The sequence below is a fragment of the Aptenodytes patagonicus genome, chromosome Z (assembly GCF_965638725.1).
Source record: "Aptenodytes patagonicus chromosome Z, bAptPat1.pri.cur, whole genome shotgun sequence".
Lineage (NCBI taxonomy): Eukaryota > Metazoa > Chordata > Aves > Sphenisciformes > Spheniscidae > Aptenodytes > Aptenodytes patagonicus.
Genome location: NC_134982.1, coordinates 222,212 through 242,790, shown reverse-complemented (window position 1 = coordinate 242,790; position 20,579 = coordinate 222,212). Strand labels below are relative to the sequence as shown.

At 37.7% G+C, this 20,579-nt stretch overlaps 1 protein-coding gene across 7 annotated transcripts in view; it reads left to right on the top strand.

Annotated features, from left to right (window-relative positions):
• LOC143172475 (zinc finger protein 532) overlaps window positions 1-19,910 on the top strand; it is a 51,345-nt gene extending 31,435 nt beyond the window's left edge. For all 7 annotated transcript variants that reach the window (XM_076361986.1, XM_076361985.1, XM_076361982.1 and 4 more), the window contains 5 exons: window positions 3,362-3,524; window positions 7,268-7,546; window positions 13,802-13,914; window positions 15,655-15,802; window positions 17,598-19,910. In XM_076361986.1, coding sequence (XP_076218101.1) covers window positions 3,362-3,524; window positions 7,268-7,546; window positions 13,802-13,914; window positions 15,655-15,802; window positions 17,598-18,092 — 1,198 coding nt within the window. In that variant the 3' untranslated portion in view covers window positions 18,093-19,910. The remainder of the gene's footprint in view (window positions 1-3,361; window positions 3,525-7,267; window positions 7,547-13,801; window positions 13,915-15,654; window positions 15,803-17,597) is intronic.
• Window positions 19,911-20,579: the final 669 nt, after the last annotated feature.

The following is a 20,579-nucleotide window of genomic DNA, read 5'->3' as shown; positions in this document are numbered from 1 at the left end:
TAGATGACCTCAAGAGCTCCCTTCCAACCTCAGCGATTCTGTAGTCTTCTGTTCTTTACTTTAGATACAGTAAGAATCTGAAGCATATAGTAGATCATAGTTTATTTTATTAAATTATGTAACCCTGCGATGATAAATTTATATACTACAGACCTGAAATCATTCCAGCTGAGATCACTGTCTAGTTCCACCACAGATGACAAAACAGGTTTTCTACTTTGTTGTGTCTAATTTTATTTGCAAGATATGGTTCTAATAGAAATATACATCATGAAATAATCAGAGAATTATTTTTAATTCTGCCAGTCTTTATTTACATCTTGCTAACCTGGAACAATGTAACTTTACTCGTCTCTCTTTAGCACCTAGCCATGGGATCGACTACTTGGCAACAGGCACCAAAATGCTGGGATTCTGGATGTTAGCAGTGGTATGTGAGCAATGAACCAGAAGGGTGAAAATCACCCTGCCAGGGACAAGGCTGTGATAGTCTTGTGCCTCGGCTTGTTTGCCTGCTTAGTTAGTAATCAAGATTGATGCTTCCTGACTTTTGGACAAAGTTGCTGATGGAGATGTAAGACAGTGTTATAAGAGACAGGACATAAGGGACAGAAGAAAAATATTTGGTGCCCCAGGATGAGGGAATGTGTGTGGTTAGTACCAGCTCTCTAGCTTGTGACATTACAAGCAGATTCACTACAGAACTGCAGCGAGTACTTTTCTGAGGAAACTGGTTTTTTTCTTGGATGGAGTGAAGAGGGCTGACAGTAAAATCACTGCTTTAAATTATCTCTAGCTGCTCTGCTGAGATGGGACCAAGATGGTGGAGCATGCTTAGATGCTCAGTAGCTTTATGTGCTGTGGCCAAGGGAAATGATCCTTTGCATAGTGAATCCTTTGGCTGTTTCTACCCTTAGAGCTTAAACAGTGCATCCCACAGAGTGTGCCTGTAATAGCACTGTGCCTGGAGAAGGTTCACATTCTCTCTCTTTCTGTCTGTGTGCAATTCAGCTGGCCTGCTGGGGTGGTGATCCATTGACTTCTTTCCCGAGAAGTTGTCTCTTATGATCTCAGTTAAAACTATTAGTAAGATACGTGGGTTTATATTGATGTGAGGTGCATGAGGCAAAACTGCATTTTAAGAACCTGGGGTTTCTTTCTTAACAATTATTATCAAGAAGCATGTCCTATTTCTGGCAAGATCTTTAACACCTTTCATACGGGAATTATCCAAGAAGTTAGGATTCTGAAGGGATATAGATCAGTAATAATGTAGGAAACTAAAATACTTGTTTTGAATAATGTTTAAGAAGCTTTTATGAACAGTACTGTGGGGGGGTCAGAGGATGGGGAGGGGGCTCCCCTTTCTAAGTACTCCATGCTTAATAGGTGAACCTAGCAGGTATATGTTCTGCTGTGCCTGTGCAGAGTATGTCATCCCGTGCAGAGTATGTCATCCCATGCAGAGGGTTCACCACAGAAAGCAGTACAATAGTATGTAGGTCATCAGAGGATGCTGTGTGAATAAATAAATTTATCTTAGCATATGTAAGAAACTGGGACCACTTGATATACCACAGAAATAATATTTTTCACAGTTAATATGATTAAGTGTACTATTTTTCATTATTTCAAATATTTGGACTCACTGAATGGCTTGGACATTGAAGCAATGTCCCTGTTCTTGTCATCTCAAAACACAGTGCAGAGTGGTCTTTAGAGCTCTTGAACAATGTACTATTGATGGTAATTGCTTAGAGGGATATAGAAAGGACTTGTAACATTTATGTGGATAATGAGAAAATTCAGCATTCTAGCAAGCAGGGTTTGTTGGTTTGGTTTTTTTTTAAATGAAAAGTCATTCTTTAGGACAGAGATCAACCTCTAATTGATGGAATTAGGAAGACTGCTTTCGCAGAGGAGGCGTCTGTCATTGTACTGAGGACCTGTTGTTTGGTTTCTTTTATTTTAGCTGAACTTTTCTGAAGTACTACCACTACTGATGGCTAATGGATTAGATTTCTCTCTCATCTGATGATCTATGGCAAATTTCGTTGTTACTTTTCTTTCACATGTCATTTCCTTTCATTCATTTTCCAAGTTAAAAAAAAGTATGGTGTTTCTGAAAGAATAGAATTATTTACTATTTATAAGCAGATACATTAAAGGGTTGCAGTTTGAATGGCTAATCTTGTTACTCACCTTTAGTTGCCAGGGAAATCATTATTAATATAATCAAACATGCAGATAAGCAAAAACAACAAGCAAAGTATCAAGTAAATAATTACGTAGAATGCAATTTAAACTATACTTTTCATTATAAAATCATCAGCAAAATGAAACAAGCTTCAAACTATTGTTATGTAGTAGTTGTTGCAGCATTTAGATCAGAGGATTATGTTTCTGGTTTCCCTATACTTTTTGTCTGTTGGACAGACACTTGACAAGAATCTGCTAAAAATACGACTATTTTCAGATTGTTTAATAACTTTCTTAGGATTTTGGGATACAGAATTTTGGCTATCATATTCATTTTCAGGGACTATGCTTTTAGTGTCCAGTACTTATCTAGCTCTTTGTTAATTAGTGTATCTATTTCTAAAGCACTTTTGAAATTATATTAATAGATGCATTGCTTCACCAGTTACACAGCTACTAAAACATAAATGGCTTTTGTTATAATTTTGATTAGAATATTGCCTATTAGAATGGGAGATTTAGGTTACTAATTTCGAAAGTCACATATGCTCTGAGAGAGGAAGTTGTGGTTTTGGTGGTGTCTCTACATTGCTTCAATAGACAGATTCTTAAAGGCATGTAATTGCAAAACAGGGAAATACCATCCTGTGAAGTTTCAGCTTCAGAGCATTAACAGAGTCTAGGGTTGGCATTCAGGAGGTTCAAAACCACATACATTGCCAAAAATAAATTTATCTTGAAGTATATTACCAATTATGATCAAATCAATCACTTCCTTGAAACATAATGCCTTTACAACCTGAAACAGGTATATTGTCCTTTAGTTATAATGTGAGTTCAGAAACTGAAGACACTTAACTTTCAGAGTATCCTAAGCAGATGTTGGTGTTATATATGTAACTGGCATATGCTGTTGTTTTCTGGATTCTTGTTTGCACTTTTTAATTTTTTTTTTCTATTTTTGTGGTTTTTTCTACTGCTCCCATATTTTGAAATTGGAGGATGTTTGGAATTAGTTTAATTTTAACTTTTTTCAGGCAGTGTGAAATGATTGCTTAAACATGTCAAGTCTTATCTCTGCTGAGGAAAAAAGTTAACATCATGATTCTTGCAAATAGATCATCAACATGACTGACGTTGTTTATTGTACTTCTGTTTTTAGAATAATATATAAATGCTCTATGTGTGACACTGTGTTTACTCTACAACCTTTGCTCTATCGCCACTTTGATCAGCACATTGAAAACCAGAAGGTGTCTGTTTTCAAGTGTCCAGACTGTTCTCTTCTATATGCACAGAAACAGCTTATGATGGATCATATCAAGGTGTGTAGGCATCTTCTCTTGTTTCGTTCGTAGATACCATTTGTCATGCAATATATGCTGTGAGAAAATACTGTAAAAAGGCACAGAATAACAAGAAGACTGCTGAAAGAGAGAGATGTTAATAATTCCAAAAGAGTAATCTGTGAATAATGTTCTCAAATGTTAAAATGTTATATTTCGTGTCATCTTCAGTGTATCTATGATGTAATCACTAACTCAGTTTTTCTATATGAATGTTGATTTTGGTATACCAGGAGTATCTCAGTTCATTGCATTCAATAGGTCATTTTATCAAAATAATAATGGGTATAGTGAAGTAAGTTAGTCCAATCTTAATAAGTATTGAGCCTTATTTACAGTATTCTAAGTATTATTCCAGTTGTTAGGAGTTGAGAATGCTGAGTACATTTTAAAATCAAACCTTTGATGTTCAGAACTCACCAGTAGGAACCAGTATGTTTCTTGAATAGATGTAGAGGTTATTTGTGTGTGTGTTTACATACGAACATGAACACATGCATGCTTTGGAAAAAAGTTGAAGTGGATTTTCTCATAAATACCCTTATAACTGAAGAAGATTTACTGTCATCCTTGCAAATGAGGTTATTAAGAATCAGCAGTCCCCTGGCTATAATTTGTTGGCTGTGTATGTTAAATATGCTGTGTTACCTTGTTTTATATATAGCAAATCTGTTAGCAGTGCTGTAATTCCTTATGCCTTATTAACATGTTCTGGTGCCTGGTAACAGTTGAAGTTATTTACACCATTGCAAAGTATTGCAATCCAGAATGGTAGCACTTAATTCAATGGGTTTCTCTTGCAGTGACACATAGACTTAGTAAAATTTGTATACAGAATAGTGGAAAACCAGACATCTTTCTTGTCTGCTAAAACCATCTTTTTGCATTTTAGTCTCAACTATGGCACTTGTAACCTCAGAAATCTTGAAGTTGTGTTGAAAACAAGATTGCAAGTCTTGAAAAAACAGTTGGGTGTTCAAGCCAATCTTAAACTTGAGGACGAGATAGGGAAGGGCTGACCCAAGACGTTCAGAAATACTGGAAGGACTGGATATTTCCTTTGTTTCTGAACTAGTTCATGTTTACTGTAAGAATCGTCTTACGTTTATGCCAGATATCTTAAATGGTCCTCTCATACAGCAATGCAAAGTCCTATTTTCTATTTCCCTTAATCTACTTGTATTGCTTATTTTTTTTAGGTAAACAGGCAAATTCCATATATTGCACTGTATGTCTTATTTACGTAATTAGTTTTTCTTGACTCAGGTATTATTGTAAAAGTATTGTTATAACTGTACGTAACTACTCTTTAAGACCTGAAAACAACTATTTTAGGAGCATGATCTGACTGTAGTTAGGGCCAGAAGCTATTCTTACATAAATTAGGGTTGCTCAGCATCTCTCATTATAAAGTTATTCTCAGTTACTTACAATTTGGGCACTATTTAACTCTTTCGGCTTTAGTGTTCCATGCCAGTGTTTGTACTTTCAACCTGTGGTTTTTTAGCATGTTTCACTATAAACGATTCAGACATTTTTGAGAATAAAATTAGAGGATTAGAACATACACGTGCAGTAACAGTATGACTGCTTTTATTCAGAATTGCTAGAGCTTTTACATTTAGGATGTGTGTATAGTAGTAGGGACAGCAGCAGCAAAGTATAAATTGGACTCCAGTTAAGGGAGAATTAAAAAAACAGTAATAGATAAAAACAGAAAAGGACTCAGGGAGAGGACGAGTGCCAGACAAGGGCAGAGCTCAGCCCAGCTGCACAAAAAGTAATTGGTATGGCTAGACATAAACCATCAAGGCAGAGAAGACCTAGATGAAAATAGAACAGAAAGGGATAGAAAGAAGCTCAGAAGAAGTTTATTTAAAGCTACAAAAAATAACCTAGAATAATTCCTGCAGATGTGAATGTTTCTTGTTGGCAAAATGTATGTCTCATTTTCCTGTAGCAAGAAAATTTCTAACAGCCAGTGAGAACAGGTGGTGAAGGTCTGGACTAGAGGTGTAACGCTCCCCATTCTGCTGGTGATATGTGCTGTGATCACTGTGACTCCATGTTATGCTTTAATGCTTTTTGTTTATTTTCAAATAAGAAACTAAATTTCAAGTATTGTATTTAAAAGACATTTAGAAAGTTGAGCACTAACATTTTACGTGCTGACAAGTTAAGCTGGGATGGAATCTCCAGGTCAATCTTCAGTTGCCTGAAAAGTATAGGAACCTCCTTCTCCCCTACCCTGTGCTTCTTTCTTCTTGTCCTGGTGCAATGGGATACTGAAGGCAACTTCCTCCTTAACTACCCAACTTCAGTTTGTTCTTAGAGGCAGTCAGTTGGTCCTGTGTGCTTTGCTTTTTAATAACATTTTAGTTTTTTAAATTACTGGCTTTTCTTTTAAAAGTTGTTAAATAGAAGAACATGTTCTACAGATCAGGTTGATATTTGCTGTAGAGCCAGCGGGTAGTCCCAAAAGCCACAGGATTTACAAAAGAACTTCATACTGAAGTATTATACTGGAGTATCAGATTTGTATTCTTATATTTTGAGAATCAAGAATGTATTGAATGTTTTTTTGTTTCTGAGATTACCTGTAGGAAAAATAATTATGTTTGGGATGGCTAGACACATCATCCAGGAGAGTTATAATAAAGGTCAGTAGGTGAGATGATTAGAACACTGTCATTGTAAAGGGCAAGTCTTTAGATGTGAAAGAGACCTTGGTAGTGGATCCATGTTCAGCAGTATGTTAAGTCTGGGCTGCAATCATCTTTGTTGGCCCAGAAGCCTGCTGACTCATTCCTGTTGTGTCCATGTTCGTATATGAAACTCAGACACACCGCTGAAGCCCAGGTCTTCCTGAACTAGTCATCTTTTTGGTAGGCTGAGGTATCACACCAGCATATGACACTGGCTCCAGAAATTGGGGAAGGAGAGGGTGGAGTTATTCCCTTCTTACTCGTTGTTTACTTAAAGTCTAGAAATAAATCAGTGAGGAAGGGTCACTACCTGAGAGCTGCAGGGTGCTTGAGAAACGCTTGTTACACACCTCTTAGCTGTCCCCTGGTCTTGGGGACCCCGTTAGCCCTGCACACCTTTGCTTCTAAGGACTGTTAGCAATGTAGCCCTAAGTTAGGGTGCTCGTAACCTGAGCATGGAGTAAGACGGGGCTTAGCTCAGCCTCAACATAAAATATTAATATATCATAAACAATATAGTTGCCTGATCTTTCCAGAGTTGCCTTTTCTTGTCTTATTTACCAATGTGCCAAGCCAAAATTTGTCAGTAAAAACCTTTCCTTCTTGGAAATCTCTAGTCACGTAGTTTGAAATGGAGATGCTCAATTAATATGTTAGGTAAGTAAAGTGAGAAATTAAACTTAACTTAAAGTACTTCTTGAGCCCTTTTTTCCTCCCTATTAAACAACAGTTTAAACTTAAACTACAAAGTCTTTCTTTTTTGTGAAAATATCTAGCCACTGAAGAAGACTTCTCTTTAGCTACGGATGGTGTTTCTTAGTGTTGTTGGCTAGTTTCTCTTTATGCTAGGCCTTGCCTTTACTTAATCATGTTTCTTTAAGTTAAGAATGTGATCTAATAATAGTATGACAAAGAAGTAAATGAAGACTTTTGATTCAGAGGGTCTTTGCATTTTGTCAATACAAGTGTATACATCTATGTTAGTTTTGTACTTTTTTTTTTTCTCTTTTATTGTAGTCTATGCATGGAACTTTGAAAAGTGTTGAGGGGCCACCAAACCTGGGGATAAATCTGCCTCTCAGTACTAAACCCACAACTCAGAACTCAGCCAGTCACAACAAAGAGGACACAAAATCTGTCAACGGAACAGAAAAGTTGGAGAAGAAATCTCCTTCTCCCATAAAGAAAGCAGAGCCTAAAAAAGTCGCTAATCCTGGCTGGACGTGTTGGGAGTGTGATAGGCTCTTCACTCAGAGAGACGTTTACATCTCTCACATGAGGAAAGAACATGGAAAGGTAAATGAGTAATATTCAATTACAAAAAAGTTAATTAAACCTGCAATATGAAGCCATTTTTTTCCAAATTCAGTTGTGTTTTTGCAAATAATTCCTTTAATTCCATTGTTGTTGTTCTTTATTCTTATATCTATTTCATCTTTCTTTCTTTGGCTGGTTACTTTTTGTCATTTTCTACATAGTTCTACTGAGAAAATCCACACGCTCTTACTTAATTGTAGGCTTGTTCATCCAGTACCAAAATCTCTTCAAGATGGGAAGAGTGAAAGATGTTCCAGTATTTCATTCAAGTCATCTAATCTGACCCAGGTTCTCATGTCTTCCTTTGTGCCCTCTCAGTTCCCTCTCTCTCTTGAAAATTCATTAACTGTTAGACTCAGGGAATGGAGTCTTGTTTTATTGGTCCAGCGAGTGCCAAACAGCAGTTCATTTTAAAGGTAGACTCACTCTAAGGTCGAGCCATTGCTCAAATCTTACACTTGTAGGTTTAGCCAACAAGTCAGCTGAGTTGAACGTTGAATTTTGTATTTAAAGCAGCTGGATTTGAGATAGCTTACTTAAAATGGATTGAAAGTGAAATATGGGAATGCTCAAGTCAGCAGAAAGACAGCTTGATGTCCTTGCTGCATCCCATAGCTTTTCCAAATAAATGAAATGAAAAAGACTGGCAGGTAGGCAATAGTGAAACTGATCCTAAGATGGAACCTTCTTAGCTGCATTTGAGACAGACTGTAGCAAGCTCCAGCCCGATGCTGAGACACAGCAGTCGTCTGCTATCCAGTCCTGTCCTTCGCTGTGTGCTAGTGAAAATGGTCTGATTCTTTCCTCAGTTGGGAAGCAGGGAATTAAACTAATGTACTGTGCTAATCTAAGAGCAGAACTGGAAGGGATAACAGACTTATTTTGTCTAAGTGGAGAAGAATCATCCTGAGTGAAAATCTGTCGTTTTCAGGATGCTAATATGCTATAATAAATGATAGCACATTTCCAGAGGTTTCTGTATCCCTTCAAATTACAGTGCTTATCTCTAAAGCTGTTGTGCAAATTATTTTATTCTGTTTATAAACATTTTATGGAAAAGCTGAAAATGCCAGACTACTGAGTGTCATCTCTAATTTTCTTATGACAACTTCAAGCAAATAGCACCCAAGCCTGACTGACAGAAGACTATTTCCATGTTTCCTCCTGCCTTCATAACTCCCACTCCATTCTTTCAGCCTTCCTGCTGTAGAGTCCTGTAGCTACATTGCCAGTCCCCCTTGGAATGAAACACACAAAACCAAAGGATTATGATTCACAGAACTGCATTTTCTTTTACCTGGTTCTCCTTTTACAGCTTGAGGGCATGAAAAGTAGACAAACAGCTGAGATCATGTGGTCTCCATTTGATTTCTCCAGTTGCTTTAAAAGACTATTTTTGCATTTCTGTCCATTTCTGTCCATTGAAAATAAAATTCCTTCCAGACCTCTCGAAATTTTCAGTAATTGTTAGCTTTCAAAATGACTATATTCAAAAATCTTATAAAAAAAGATGGCGGCAAACTTTTTAGCAGGGCCTGTTGCGACAGGACAAGGGGGAATGGCTTTCAACTAAAGGGGGGTAGATTTAGACTAGAGATAAGGAAGAAATGCTTTACACTGAGGGTGGTGAAACACTGGCCCAGGTTGCCCAGAGAGGGGGTGGATGCCCCATCCCTGGAAACATTCCAGGTCAGGTTGGACGGGGCTCTGAGCAACCTGATCTAGTTGAAGATGTCCCTGCCCACGGCAGGGGGTTGGACTAGATGGCCTTTAAAGGTCCCTTCCAACCCAAACTATTCTATGATTCTATGAAGTCACAGAAGAACTGTTAATTACTTCAGTTTCAAGCCTAGCAGGTATATTCCTGACACTTCTGCTAGGCAGTGTCTATAAAGAAACTCCATAAAATCTGTTACAGTCCCTGTGGCATGCCTATGCACTGAATACTTGTTTCTGATCCTGTAACACTCACACAATCATAGCTTAATTTTCTGTCAAAATCAGTCTCTTTAGCAGCATATAAACTGTTGGTCCACTCTGTTTTGCCTGTTAGTCCAAATATTAACTTATCAGTGCTTTTACCAGCAAACAGAAATAAGTTTAAGACCAGATGCATTTTACATTGATGCAATTCTTAAAAACAAAACAACACAACCTCCCTATGAAACTGTCACTTCAGAGCAAACTAGAGAATGGTATCTCTGATCACATCTACAGCAAAGTGACAGAAGGCATGTAAAATAAGGTTAGTAACACATTGATAATCCTTCTAAATATTAGCTTTAAATATGTATCTTTCTATCGCTGATGTTTAATAAGAATGTGCAATGTTACCTCAAGAACAGTCCTTATTATGAAATATTAGATAATTGTTGCACTCAAATACTGACCTAAAGGCCTGTTTCATTGCTTACATTTATGTGCTATTTTTTATCCCTATTCAAGCAGTTCCTCGAATAACACGGGAGGCATATATATATTAAAATGAATAGAAATACAACTCCATGTCTTTCAGAAATGGATGATAAAGACCAGTTGCTACATTCCTTCCAGACCTCTCGAAATTTTCAGTAATTGTTAGCTTTCAAAATGACTATATTCAAAAACTAAACTTTTATGGATACATTTTATTGTAGAGAGACTAGAAATGAGCATAAGATAACTAAGTATGTGATATGGGTTTAATAAAAAATGCAATTAGTTTATAGTCTGTTTTTCTTAAGAATTATAGATGTGGGTTAAATGCTCTAAAATGATCTATGCAGAATGTTTGTTAAAAACTTTAAATAAGCTATTCACAAAGTCCATTGTCATGTAAGGTATTTGAAGAGAATTAGTTTCAAACTTCTAATTGCTGCTTTCACAGGATCAGAGTGAAAGTCTGGAGCTGTAACTCTTCTTAGCTGATCCCAGGCTGGATTATTCAGAGATATTCATAGGAGAGGTATTGCCATGTATATCCTCTTTGGACAGATTCTTGAGTTTCCAGACCTTATTGGGAAATGTCTACACAGACAGATAGACAGATTCTGTATCCTCTTCCTGAGCTGGTTGAAGGTAAGCCAGCTGTAAGGTAGGAAAATTTGTAGCCAAATTTGTGACTCTCTGACTGATCTTAAAAGTGCTGGTTTAAAAAAAAAAAAAATGTTATTAGCTCAGACAAAGGGTGGTTCTAACAAGTCTGTACAACTCCTGGCTTGAAACTGGATCATGTATGTCTGCACTCAGCCAGGTAGACATACACTGAGCTTCCTAGGACTTGTGTGTAGGTGTGTTTCTATGAAAGGACAGATGTTTTCTAAGCAGGAATTGCTTTACCAATTCCGACTTGCTGTGCATCTAATTGAACATCCTCTTTCTTCCTGTAAAGACAAGATGCTGTACAACAGGTCCTGCTGCACCTAATTACAGAACTAATTTTTTAGTTCTTTTGGTTTTGGCTGCCATTGCAGAAACTAATGCATCCAAAATCCTATTTGGGTCTCTATCCAGAATCTTCCCAACAAATTTAGAACAAGTGTGGTGTCATGGATGGTTACCCCAAGTAGTGCCCCTGGTGCTCTGAGAGGGACTGGGTCCAACTGAGCACAATCCTCGTGCTGCTTTTCTGACTAGGCGCTTGATGCATCTACACTGTGCTGTGGCCTCAGCAAAGATACGTGGGCTGCCTTGGTTGAGCTTGTATGTTTGTACAGCATGGTGCAGGGCTGTTTCTTGATAGAAGCCCTAATATGACTTCACATTTTACTTTATTTTATAAATTCTTCCCAGAGCATTGCAGTCATAAGCATGCTGCAAAACCATACTGCAAAATGTACTGATTAATGCATTAGCATTAATGAGTATGCACTACGTGTAAACACTGTCAGGTTTCCTCCTTTAACAATTAAGAGCGAAATAAGTTATTTCCTTTTATTTTAATTGGCCTTTAAACGTGGAAAAAAAGTCTAGGTTGAACAGTACTGCGCCTCTAACAGCATTATTTTGACTAGCCCCAATAAAATTACCATATCGTGTTTCCTAATGGGCTGCTTCACATTTGCATGAATGACCTTTCAAAACGGCTTTTCTTTCCTTCCCCCACACTCCATGTGATTTTGGTCTTGATAGGAAAAGGTCTCTCATCTCACTGTAAAAGCTCTTACTCCTTTAGCCATTCCAGACATCACTTTTTCCTGTGTACAAGCCTTCTACCATTCACTCCAAACTTTGCAGTGAATGATAATTTTTGGTAATGACGTCACCTCTGTAGATCTCCACTGGCTTGTCTGTAGCTGTTCCTGAGCAATGTAGCCATTAGGGAGAGTATGAACATCAATATAAAGTTCAGCACTCAGAGCACAAATATAAGATGGATGTTTTTCAGTTCCTTAAGCATTTCTGTATGGCTTGAGCTTGTTAGTATTTAGGACTGAGAATTCTTTTTTATTATTATTGTTACTACAGATTAATGTTAGGCACCAGAGAATGACTTACGTCATATTAAAATGTCCATGTGGATTATTGTGCATCTCCATGGTTTAGGAATTTGTCACTTCCTCAGACGGTAAGAATAAGTGAGCCAAACCCTTTACATTATTCCATGAAGAAGATCTTTGCTATTGAGTGCTTTGGAACACAGGGACAGGTCTTGGGTGGATTCTCCAGAAGAGTCAAGAAGGGTCCCATTTCAAGTGTTGATCCAAGTCTTTTGCTCAGTGGCCCCAGTTGGAATAGTAGAATAAAATTATATTATTTGTTTTTTTCAGTTTCCCAGTAAATGCAGGAAAGAGAATGTTATTGACACTATGAAGGAAAACTATGATCACTGCTAGAGCAGGAAAAAGTAATCCAATGAACGTGATTTTCCTTCTAGATACTTGACTGATTGTATGAAACTGTCCATTCCTTCACTTGTACCTGACTAGCAGGCATGAGCCCTCCCTCAGACTGGAACACTTGAAATCTGGGTCCACGCGATCCGGATTTCCTTTGGGAGGTTCCAATAAAATCCATTTCTTTTTCAGACCCAGGACATGTTGATTCTGGCAGGAATCATTATACTGAATGATGAGTGTGGGATCCTGGCCCTGACTGGATTTTTGAAAAGTAAACTGGAAAAAGTTTACTTTTTTACAAAAGTTTTGAAAAGTAAAAAAAAAAAGTTTTGAAAAGTAAACTGGGCGTGGTGGTGTTGGGTTGACAGTTGGACTCGATGATCTTAGAGGACTTTTCCAACCTTGATTCTATGATTCTATGAAAAGTAATCTGGAAAGGTCTTCAATTAGATTTGTTTGGTCAGTGTTTGGATTTAATTTCCAAAATGTTGTTTCGATTTGCTTGTTACTGCAAAAACAGCAAAAATTACAGATATGAGCTTGAATAATCTAGTTACCTGTGAAATGAAGCAGGAAATCTGATTGGGAATATTTCCATTTCCTTACTGCAGCTACTCAGGTTGATATGACGTGCCCTTTGAACTGAATTCTAGGACTGATGGAATTTAAGGGATAGGACCATGTCATTCATTCATTCTTGGGGCTTGTATAGTCCGCAGTTTTGGAGATGTTATTTCTTCAGATACTAGAGCTCCTGTGGCCATGTTCAGCTGGAATGACATAGATGGAGACCACTCCATCCTTTTCAGCTTCCTTCCTTTTCTTTCTCTTTCCACTCTAATATAATTGTAATATAAAACCCACAGAATTCCCCAAACAGATGTCCCTCAAGTTGGCATCGGACCATACCTCTCATTTCTTCCTGACTTTTCTGAGCCCTGTTAGCGTGTCAGCGTTCGTGATGTTTTGCTTTGGTCCTTATTATGTGCTCTTCACCCCTCCTTGTAGGTGACTGATAAGCTCTCTCAATCAGCAAACACAGACATAATTTGGTGATGGGAAGGGAAAGGTTACTTTATAGTGAAAGCAAGTCTCTCACTGTACTGCCTTTACTGATCCAGAAATAATCCACTGATCTTCCTTGCTTCTTTGGTGGAAGAAATTCACTTCATCCACGGTCTGTGACACCGGTTTACAACTGGTGATAGATGTGTGTGTAACTCATGCTGGCCACACTGCTTTGAAAGAAGTCCAGGTCCTCTGACTTCTGCAGTGTTGCTGTAGGAGTGGTGTGTACTTGAAGATATAGTACCAGACACTGGTAAGTGATGTTTCTTTCCGATTATTAAAAGGTTCAAGACATGCACTACTTTTACTGAGCATTTTTAATTAATGTATTTTTCTTCTTTTTTTGAAGCAAATGAAGAAACATCCATGTCGACAATGTGACAAATCTTTCAGTTCATCCCACAGTTTATGTCGTCACAATCGTATCAAGCACAAAGGCATTAGGAAGGTTTATACGTGCTCGTAAGTTCTACTTTTATTTATTTAGAAACAGAGTACAAACCAACAAAAAACATTGTTAGTTGAATTTCTTTTCTTGATTGTATGAAAGCCAGTGTCCCATTCATTCGAATGAATCAGGTATTTAGATACATAGACAGGCCAAACTATTTAGGCTATCCTGCATGCATAAAACATAGCAGGCTACTGAGAATGCATGTACATGAAGTCTGCTGTCTTTTAGGGGCTTTGGCAAGCAAATCTGAAACTTTACTGAGCTGAGAGTTTGCATGGCTGATAGTTCTACAGAGGTGAACTTGGTTTTCAATAGTGTCTCAAATATATAGCCCACTCTTCTAATCTACAAAGGCTAGTATTTGTAGTATTTTTCTCATACATAAAACAGTGTGTAATATCTAAAAAATCCTTAGTGATGTTTAAGTGGCTGGAGGGACAATACATAATTTAATAGAAAAATCCATGTCCATCAGATAAGATATATAAAACAAACTTTCTCTTGTATCTCTTCATTCGTAGTTATGTATGTGTTTGCATGCTGTGGAACCGAGTTTGAAGGTCTGAAAAGGAAGCTGCAAGCAGTAGCCATTCTCTGTGGCTGAGATCTTACCAGTCCCTTCCCTGCCGTAGTATGATCTCTGCTTTGTTACGGAAAGCACAAGGCCTACACGGCCCAGGGGTGTGGAAACTTGAGACTGCCATGCATAGCGTTCCAACAAAGTGCTTTATAACCTCCTGTCTCCCTGCACCGTGTTTGCCTGACACAACCCATGCATCAGATTGTTTCTAATGTACCCTTAATTTGTACTTCAACCTACATGAGCTGGCTAGCCTAGACACTATTTCTCTCAGTATATGACAAGCAGCGAGTGCCTGTTTTTTGCATACCCTTGGAGCAGAAAGCTTATTGTGGTTCTCTGTTTTAATTTCAGAATGCCCACAGTACTGTCTTTTTTTCTTTTTTTTTTTTTAAATAAAGTTCAATGAAACAGCATTTAAAAAGTTAAAACCTTAGGAGGGAGACTTAGAGTATTACAGTTTTAACTTCTCCCCTAGAGTTCTTGTTTGGCCATCCCTCCTCCAGACACCTGTACAATATGTTAGAACATTGGAGCTCAGAAGAAATACACTCCCCAAAAGCACATGAGAGGTTTAGAAGTGATGCAGCTGGTTCTGTGTGGGAGAACAAACCACAGATTGTGAAAGACAAGTTTGTTCTGCTGGTTAGTTTAAGGTTGGAAAGGGAGCTGAGAAGGAATTACTAGTTCCAAGGAGATAAAGTATTTGGATTTGAATGCAGAATTAAGTGTCATTTGGAGCTAGCATTCATCCTACATGGAAGGTGATTGCTTTCCCTATGAAATTTAAATTAAGGAGAACTTGGGAAAGTGTCTAATACAATGTACAGTTTGGTGATGTTAGCAGAGGTCTAAGAAACAAACTTGGATGCTCCCAGGTTTTATTCTGACTCACACTTTGTACCATTTTGGATATTATCTTCAGAGAACTTCTCATTTGCTCTGAATATAAATTGCTCAAACATTTCTAGTTTTATTTTGTAATTATGCTCATTTTCTTATAATACTTACCTGTGCAATTGATTGGAAAAATATTGTCGCTATCTTTAATAGATTGTACTCTAGTCTGGATTTATTTACTAGTTCTATTTATATTCTTCAGAATACTATGACTTACTGTTAATGCGTGACATTTGGATCTGTGCCTGTCTGCTTTGTGTTTATGTAGGCACTGCCCAGATTCAAGACGTACGTTTACCAAGCGGTTAATGTTGGAAAAACATATTCAGTTGATGCATGGCATTAAAGACCCTGATGTGAAAGAAATGACTGAATCAACCAATATGGAAGAAAGGGAAGTAAAAGAAGACACAAAGGTAATCCCTTAGAAGATTCATTCAGTCACTGAGAATGAATTTTTTTGTGGGTACACATTCAGGATCTTTAAATAGATGCAGATATTTTGATCCCATAGAAGTCTGATCTTCTGTGAAGTAGAGCCCAAAAAATGTCTCAAAGGTTCCTGCAACAAATTCTGTCATGCTTGAACTAGAACATGTTTTTGGAAAGACTTTCTGTTTGGTTTGATCACTGAATGATGGAGAATATAACTTACCCCTTAGTGGTTTGCTTTAAGAGCACCTTTCAAATCCTCTGCAACCAGGTCCTCTCATAGCTATAGAAAAGCTACAGGTTACGTAGAAGCAATATGACCTTCTTCCAAATACCCAGCCTTGAGCTTATTTGATATAAATTTTCCAGTGAAACTGCTTTCAATCTGATGATTGAAATACAGTAGGATCTCCTGCTGTACTTGGCGTTGGTGCGGACTCACCTGGAGTACTGTGTGCAGTTCTGGCCCCACCATTTAAGAAGGATGTTAAGGTCCTTGAATGCATCCAGAGGAGGGCAGCAAAACTGGTTTGGAGTAAAGCTGGTTTGGAGTAAAGGCAGCTGGAGGGGTGACCTCATTGCTCTCTGCAGCTTCCTGAAGAGGTGCTGAGGTCTTCTCCCTGGGATTCAGTGATTGGACGCATGGAGATGGCTCAGAGCTGTGCCAGGGGAGGTTCAGACTTGAAATTAGGAAGCATTTCTTTACTGGGAGGGTGGTCAAACACTGGAACAGGCTTCCTGGAGAGATGGTCGATGCCCCATGCCTGTCAGTGCCTTAAAAAGAGGCATTTGGACAATGCCCTTAACAACATGCTTTAACTCTTGGTCAGCCCTGAAGTGGTCAGGCTAGTGGTTGGACTAGATGATGATTGTAGGTCCCTTCCAACTGAAATATTCTATTCTATTCTTCTATTGATGATGAGCGTTAGGAGCAAAGCAAAAATAAGATGACAGCGCTATTCAAAGACTTGGTACATGCAGAGATTAACAACATTTTTAAAGTGTTTTGGGTGCTGTATGATAAAGAATTTCACCTTTGTCCAAAGCTGACAGCAGAGACGCAAACATATCTGTTTTTTAAAATGTACTATTGTCCTTTACATGACTCTCTTTCAGCCCAACATATTGTCTTCTTACTTAAGTGTTGAAAATATGGCAGCTGTATACATTGTCTTCATAAACATCATGGAGCATTTCTGAGCTACATAGGATGCAGAGGATTCTTGAGGAATATTCATGTCAGAAGAACAACAAGGAGAATATAAAAAATGATCAGTTTAGTTAGTTTAAAAAATTGTGCATGTTGATTCACCCTTTGGCAATGTGTTAGTTTGGTTACTAACAATCAGGAGATAATCCATCAAGTCAAATTTCAGGCATGAAATAATATTAAGTAATTAAAATGGAGTTCCAGAAGGTAGTGCTTAAAAGTTCCTAGATTGATATTCTACATTCTATACACAATTGAAGTCTCGTTGGTGTGTGTACTTGGATGCAGTTACGCTGGCAAATATTTATTCAAGTTTATACAGTGTATTAGATACTGTAGCTCTGTCAGAGGTGACAAAGCAAATTTTAAGTGCAATTTACAGTAAAGAAAACCCCTAGTTTTCCAACATGCACAACATATATTTGCTTGTGTTATTTCAAATATTGTATTTATCAAAGTTGTACTGGAATCTACCAAGGGAAAGTTTTTGAAGTTTGCAAGTCACAAATAGTTATGAAAAGAACTGTGTATTTATGCTTACATGATACACCATTTATGGCTTTTTTTAGGTTCCTAGTCCAAAGCGTAAATTGGAAGAACCTGTACTGGAATTCAGGCCTCCACGAGGTGCAATCACTCAGCCATTGAAGAAGCTAAAGATAAATGTTTTTAAAGTTCACAAGTGTGCTGTTTGTGGCTTTACAACAGAAAATCTTCTCCAGTTTCATGAACATATTCCTCAGCATAAATCTGATGGCTCTTCATACCAATGCAGGGAATGTGGACTCTGCTACACATCTCACGTGTCCCTGTCCAGACATCTCTTCATTGTACATAAGCTGAAGGAGCCTCAGCCAGTATCAAAACAAAATGGGTCTGGGGAGGATAATCAGCAAGAAAATAAACCCAATCACGAGGATGAATCATCTGACAGTATGGCATCAGACAGAAGATGCAAAGTGTGTGCAAAGACTTTTGAAACTGAAGCGGCCTTAAACACTCATATGAGAACACATGGCATGGCCTTCATTAAGTCAAAAAGAATGAGTTCAGCTGAAAAGTGATCAGATTATTTGGGACGCAGAAATCTCTCTCCACATTGGAACACTAATGACATTTTTGCTACAGAAAGTTCAAGGTATAATAGTGTTAACAGTACTGTTCAGGCTGTTGCAATATATTCTGCATAAAAGTGTCCCCTTCACCTCATTGTCTATACCCTCAAAACCATTGAAGCAGTATTTGAGTTGAAAAGAGTTTGTATATATTTAAACTAATAACTTTTATACTCTTTGTTATGTGTTTGTATTGGTATCTAGTGGAAAATTTGCATTTTTCTGTTTTGTTTCTGTTTTTTTTCTAGTAAGTTTCTTTAAAACAGAGTTCTGAATGCTGGGGCAGTTCCTTAGGTTCTCTTAAACTGTTTCTTATTTGAATGCTTCTGAAAGAAGCTAATGGAAGTGCATCAGAAGGCAGCGCTTGGAGGGGAGTGAGGACGGGAAGCAAGCTAAGGGGAGATTTTAAATTCTAAGAACTTGTGCTTCTAAATGTCTAAGGAAGCTTTTAAACTTTCTCTTAAAAAATATATATTAAAAAAAAAAAAAAGAAGAAAAAGTACCACTGCATATGTAAAATGCAGTGCTGGTTTTAGGTGGCAACACCAGAACAGGTGCAGACCCCCTAGAATGATAAAGTACTTTTGAAAAGTATAATTGCACAACTCTATGTATCATGAAGTGATTTTTTTAGGCCATCAGGTGCTTGTGATCAAAGCTCAAATTGTTACAAAAGGGCTGGGCTGCTCTGGATTTAACCATAAGATGTAATTAGAGGAATAGGTTTATACTGATGATGTTTTTTGTCATGTAATTTATTAAACATTATATAGAAGTGAGTACACAGCATTATGTATTTTCCTTTATTTCTGGTTATTGAAAGAAAATAGTTAACCCTTGCTACAGGGGTTGGTGTTTCCCAGCTCTGTATGCTAATGCCAAATGTTCTGGTGCTCAGTGTTACATACAACCACAACTGTCAAGAAGCTAACACACCAGCCTACGTAAGTATAATTGGGGCTTTCAGCTTTAGCACAGGCCATATGAAGCTAGTTCAGCCATTTCAAACTTGTATCTAATATCACTAGTTACGCTTTCACAAAGTACGGAAAGGTACCATACTGTCCCTTTCATATATAGTTCTCTGTGAGAGTTATATTTTTGGTTTGTTTTTGCATTTTATACCTTGTATGTATCCCTAAAAAAAAAATTTTGTACCTTTTTTTAAAACAAATTGTGTATATATAGATAGCTGCATGATATACAGTAGTAATTGTTTGGTTTCTTAAAAGTCTTGCTGCTGTCAGATGTTACTATACACTATGTCCATTACAACTGTATTAAACACATTTCATATGTAAATAAATGTGGAGCATTTTGCCCCTAAAGATTTGTGAGATTCTGTTATTTATCATTAAATTTTAACAGTTTTAAAAATGGAAGTGTTTGAAAAAATATGGATCCTTCTCAGCCACCTCTGTAAAACTTCTTAATCACTCTGGAAATTGTGTATCGGATACATTAGTTCTGCTTTCTCTCTTCATCCTCATTCTTAAATTGGTTCGTGGGTAAATGCTTGTTATCCCATTTATATTACTCGCATATGGAGTGGTTATGAGGTACTTCATCCTAAAACATACAGCTGGCGTCGCAGGATCTTAGCGTGTAATGTACACTGGCCATCACTGCCCTTTCCATTAAGTGTATACCTCTTTAACACTTGTTTGTTGATGTGCACTGTCAACTGTACAACAAATGAGTTATCACTATGCAGAATGGTGTTTTGTATACAGTGAACAGATAATAAAAGTTAAATTTTCACAGCCATTATTAATACTTTTGTTTATTTTCCCTTTTCACTGTCTTGCACCTGCAAGGGATGCTGTGAACCAGTAACTTATGTCATTGTTGGTGCTGCCAAGAGGCAAAACGCTAAAAGTTACTGACAAGTCATCTGAAAGCTGTTGGGCACGATGTGAAATCACTCCGTGGCCACAGCCCACTTCCCAGGTCAGATGTGCGCAGTGCAAGGTCCCACACTGCCTTTGCCCCCATGACTGGCACTACGTGTCCGCATGGGAGTTCATTTTGCCACAGCCATTCAGTGGAGCTCAGCTACTTAGCAGTAGGCCTTACTCAGTTTTAACTGGAGGATTGATTTAACTCTCGTAGTGATCTCTTGAAAAGTTTAAGGGATAGTGGGTCTTGAACTGCCTCGTAATCTCTAGACCCATTTCTGTGTCAGAGTTTATACACACTTGAGTATGGCAGGAAAGCGTAACTTTTCTTCCAGGTAAATGGTTCCTTTTGACAGGCAGAAATCCACTCAACTAGGTGAAAGGGGGAGGAGCTCTTCTGAGGACCATGGCTTTTTCCAAACACCAGACCTGCAAAAATAAAGATGAAAAAAAAGATTTAGTGGGACAATTAATATAATAATGTTTCTCACCTAGCATTTCTTGCCTAGTCCTCCAGATGTTGGGGATTTTCCTTCTG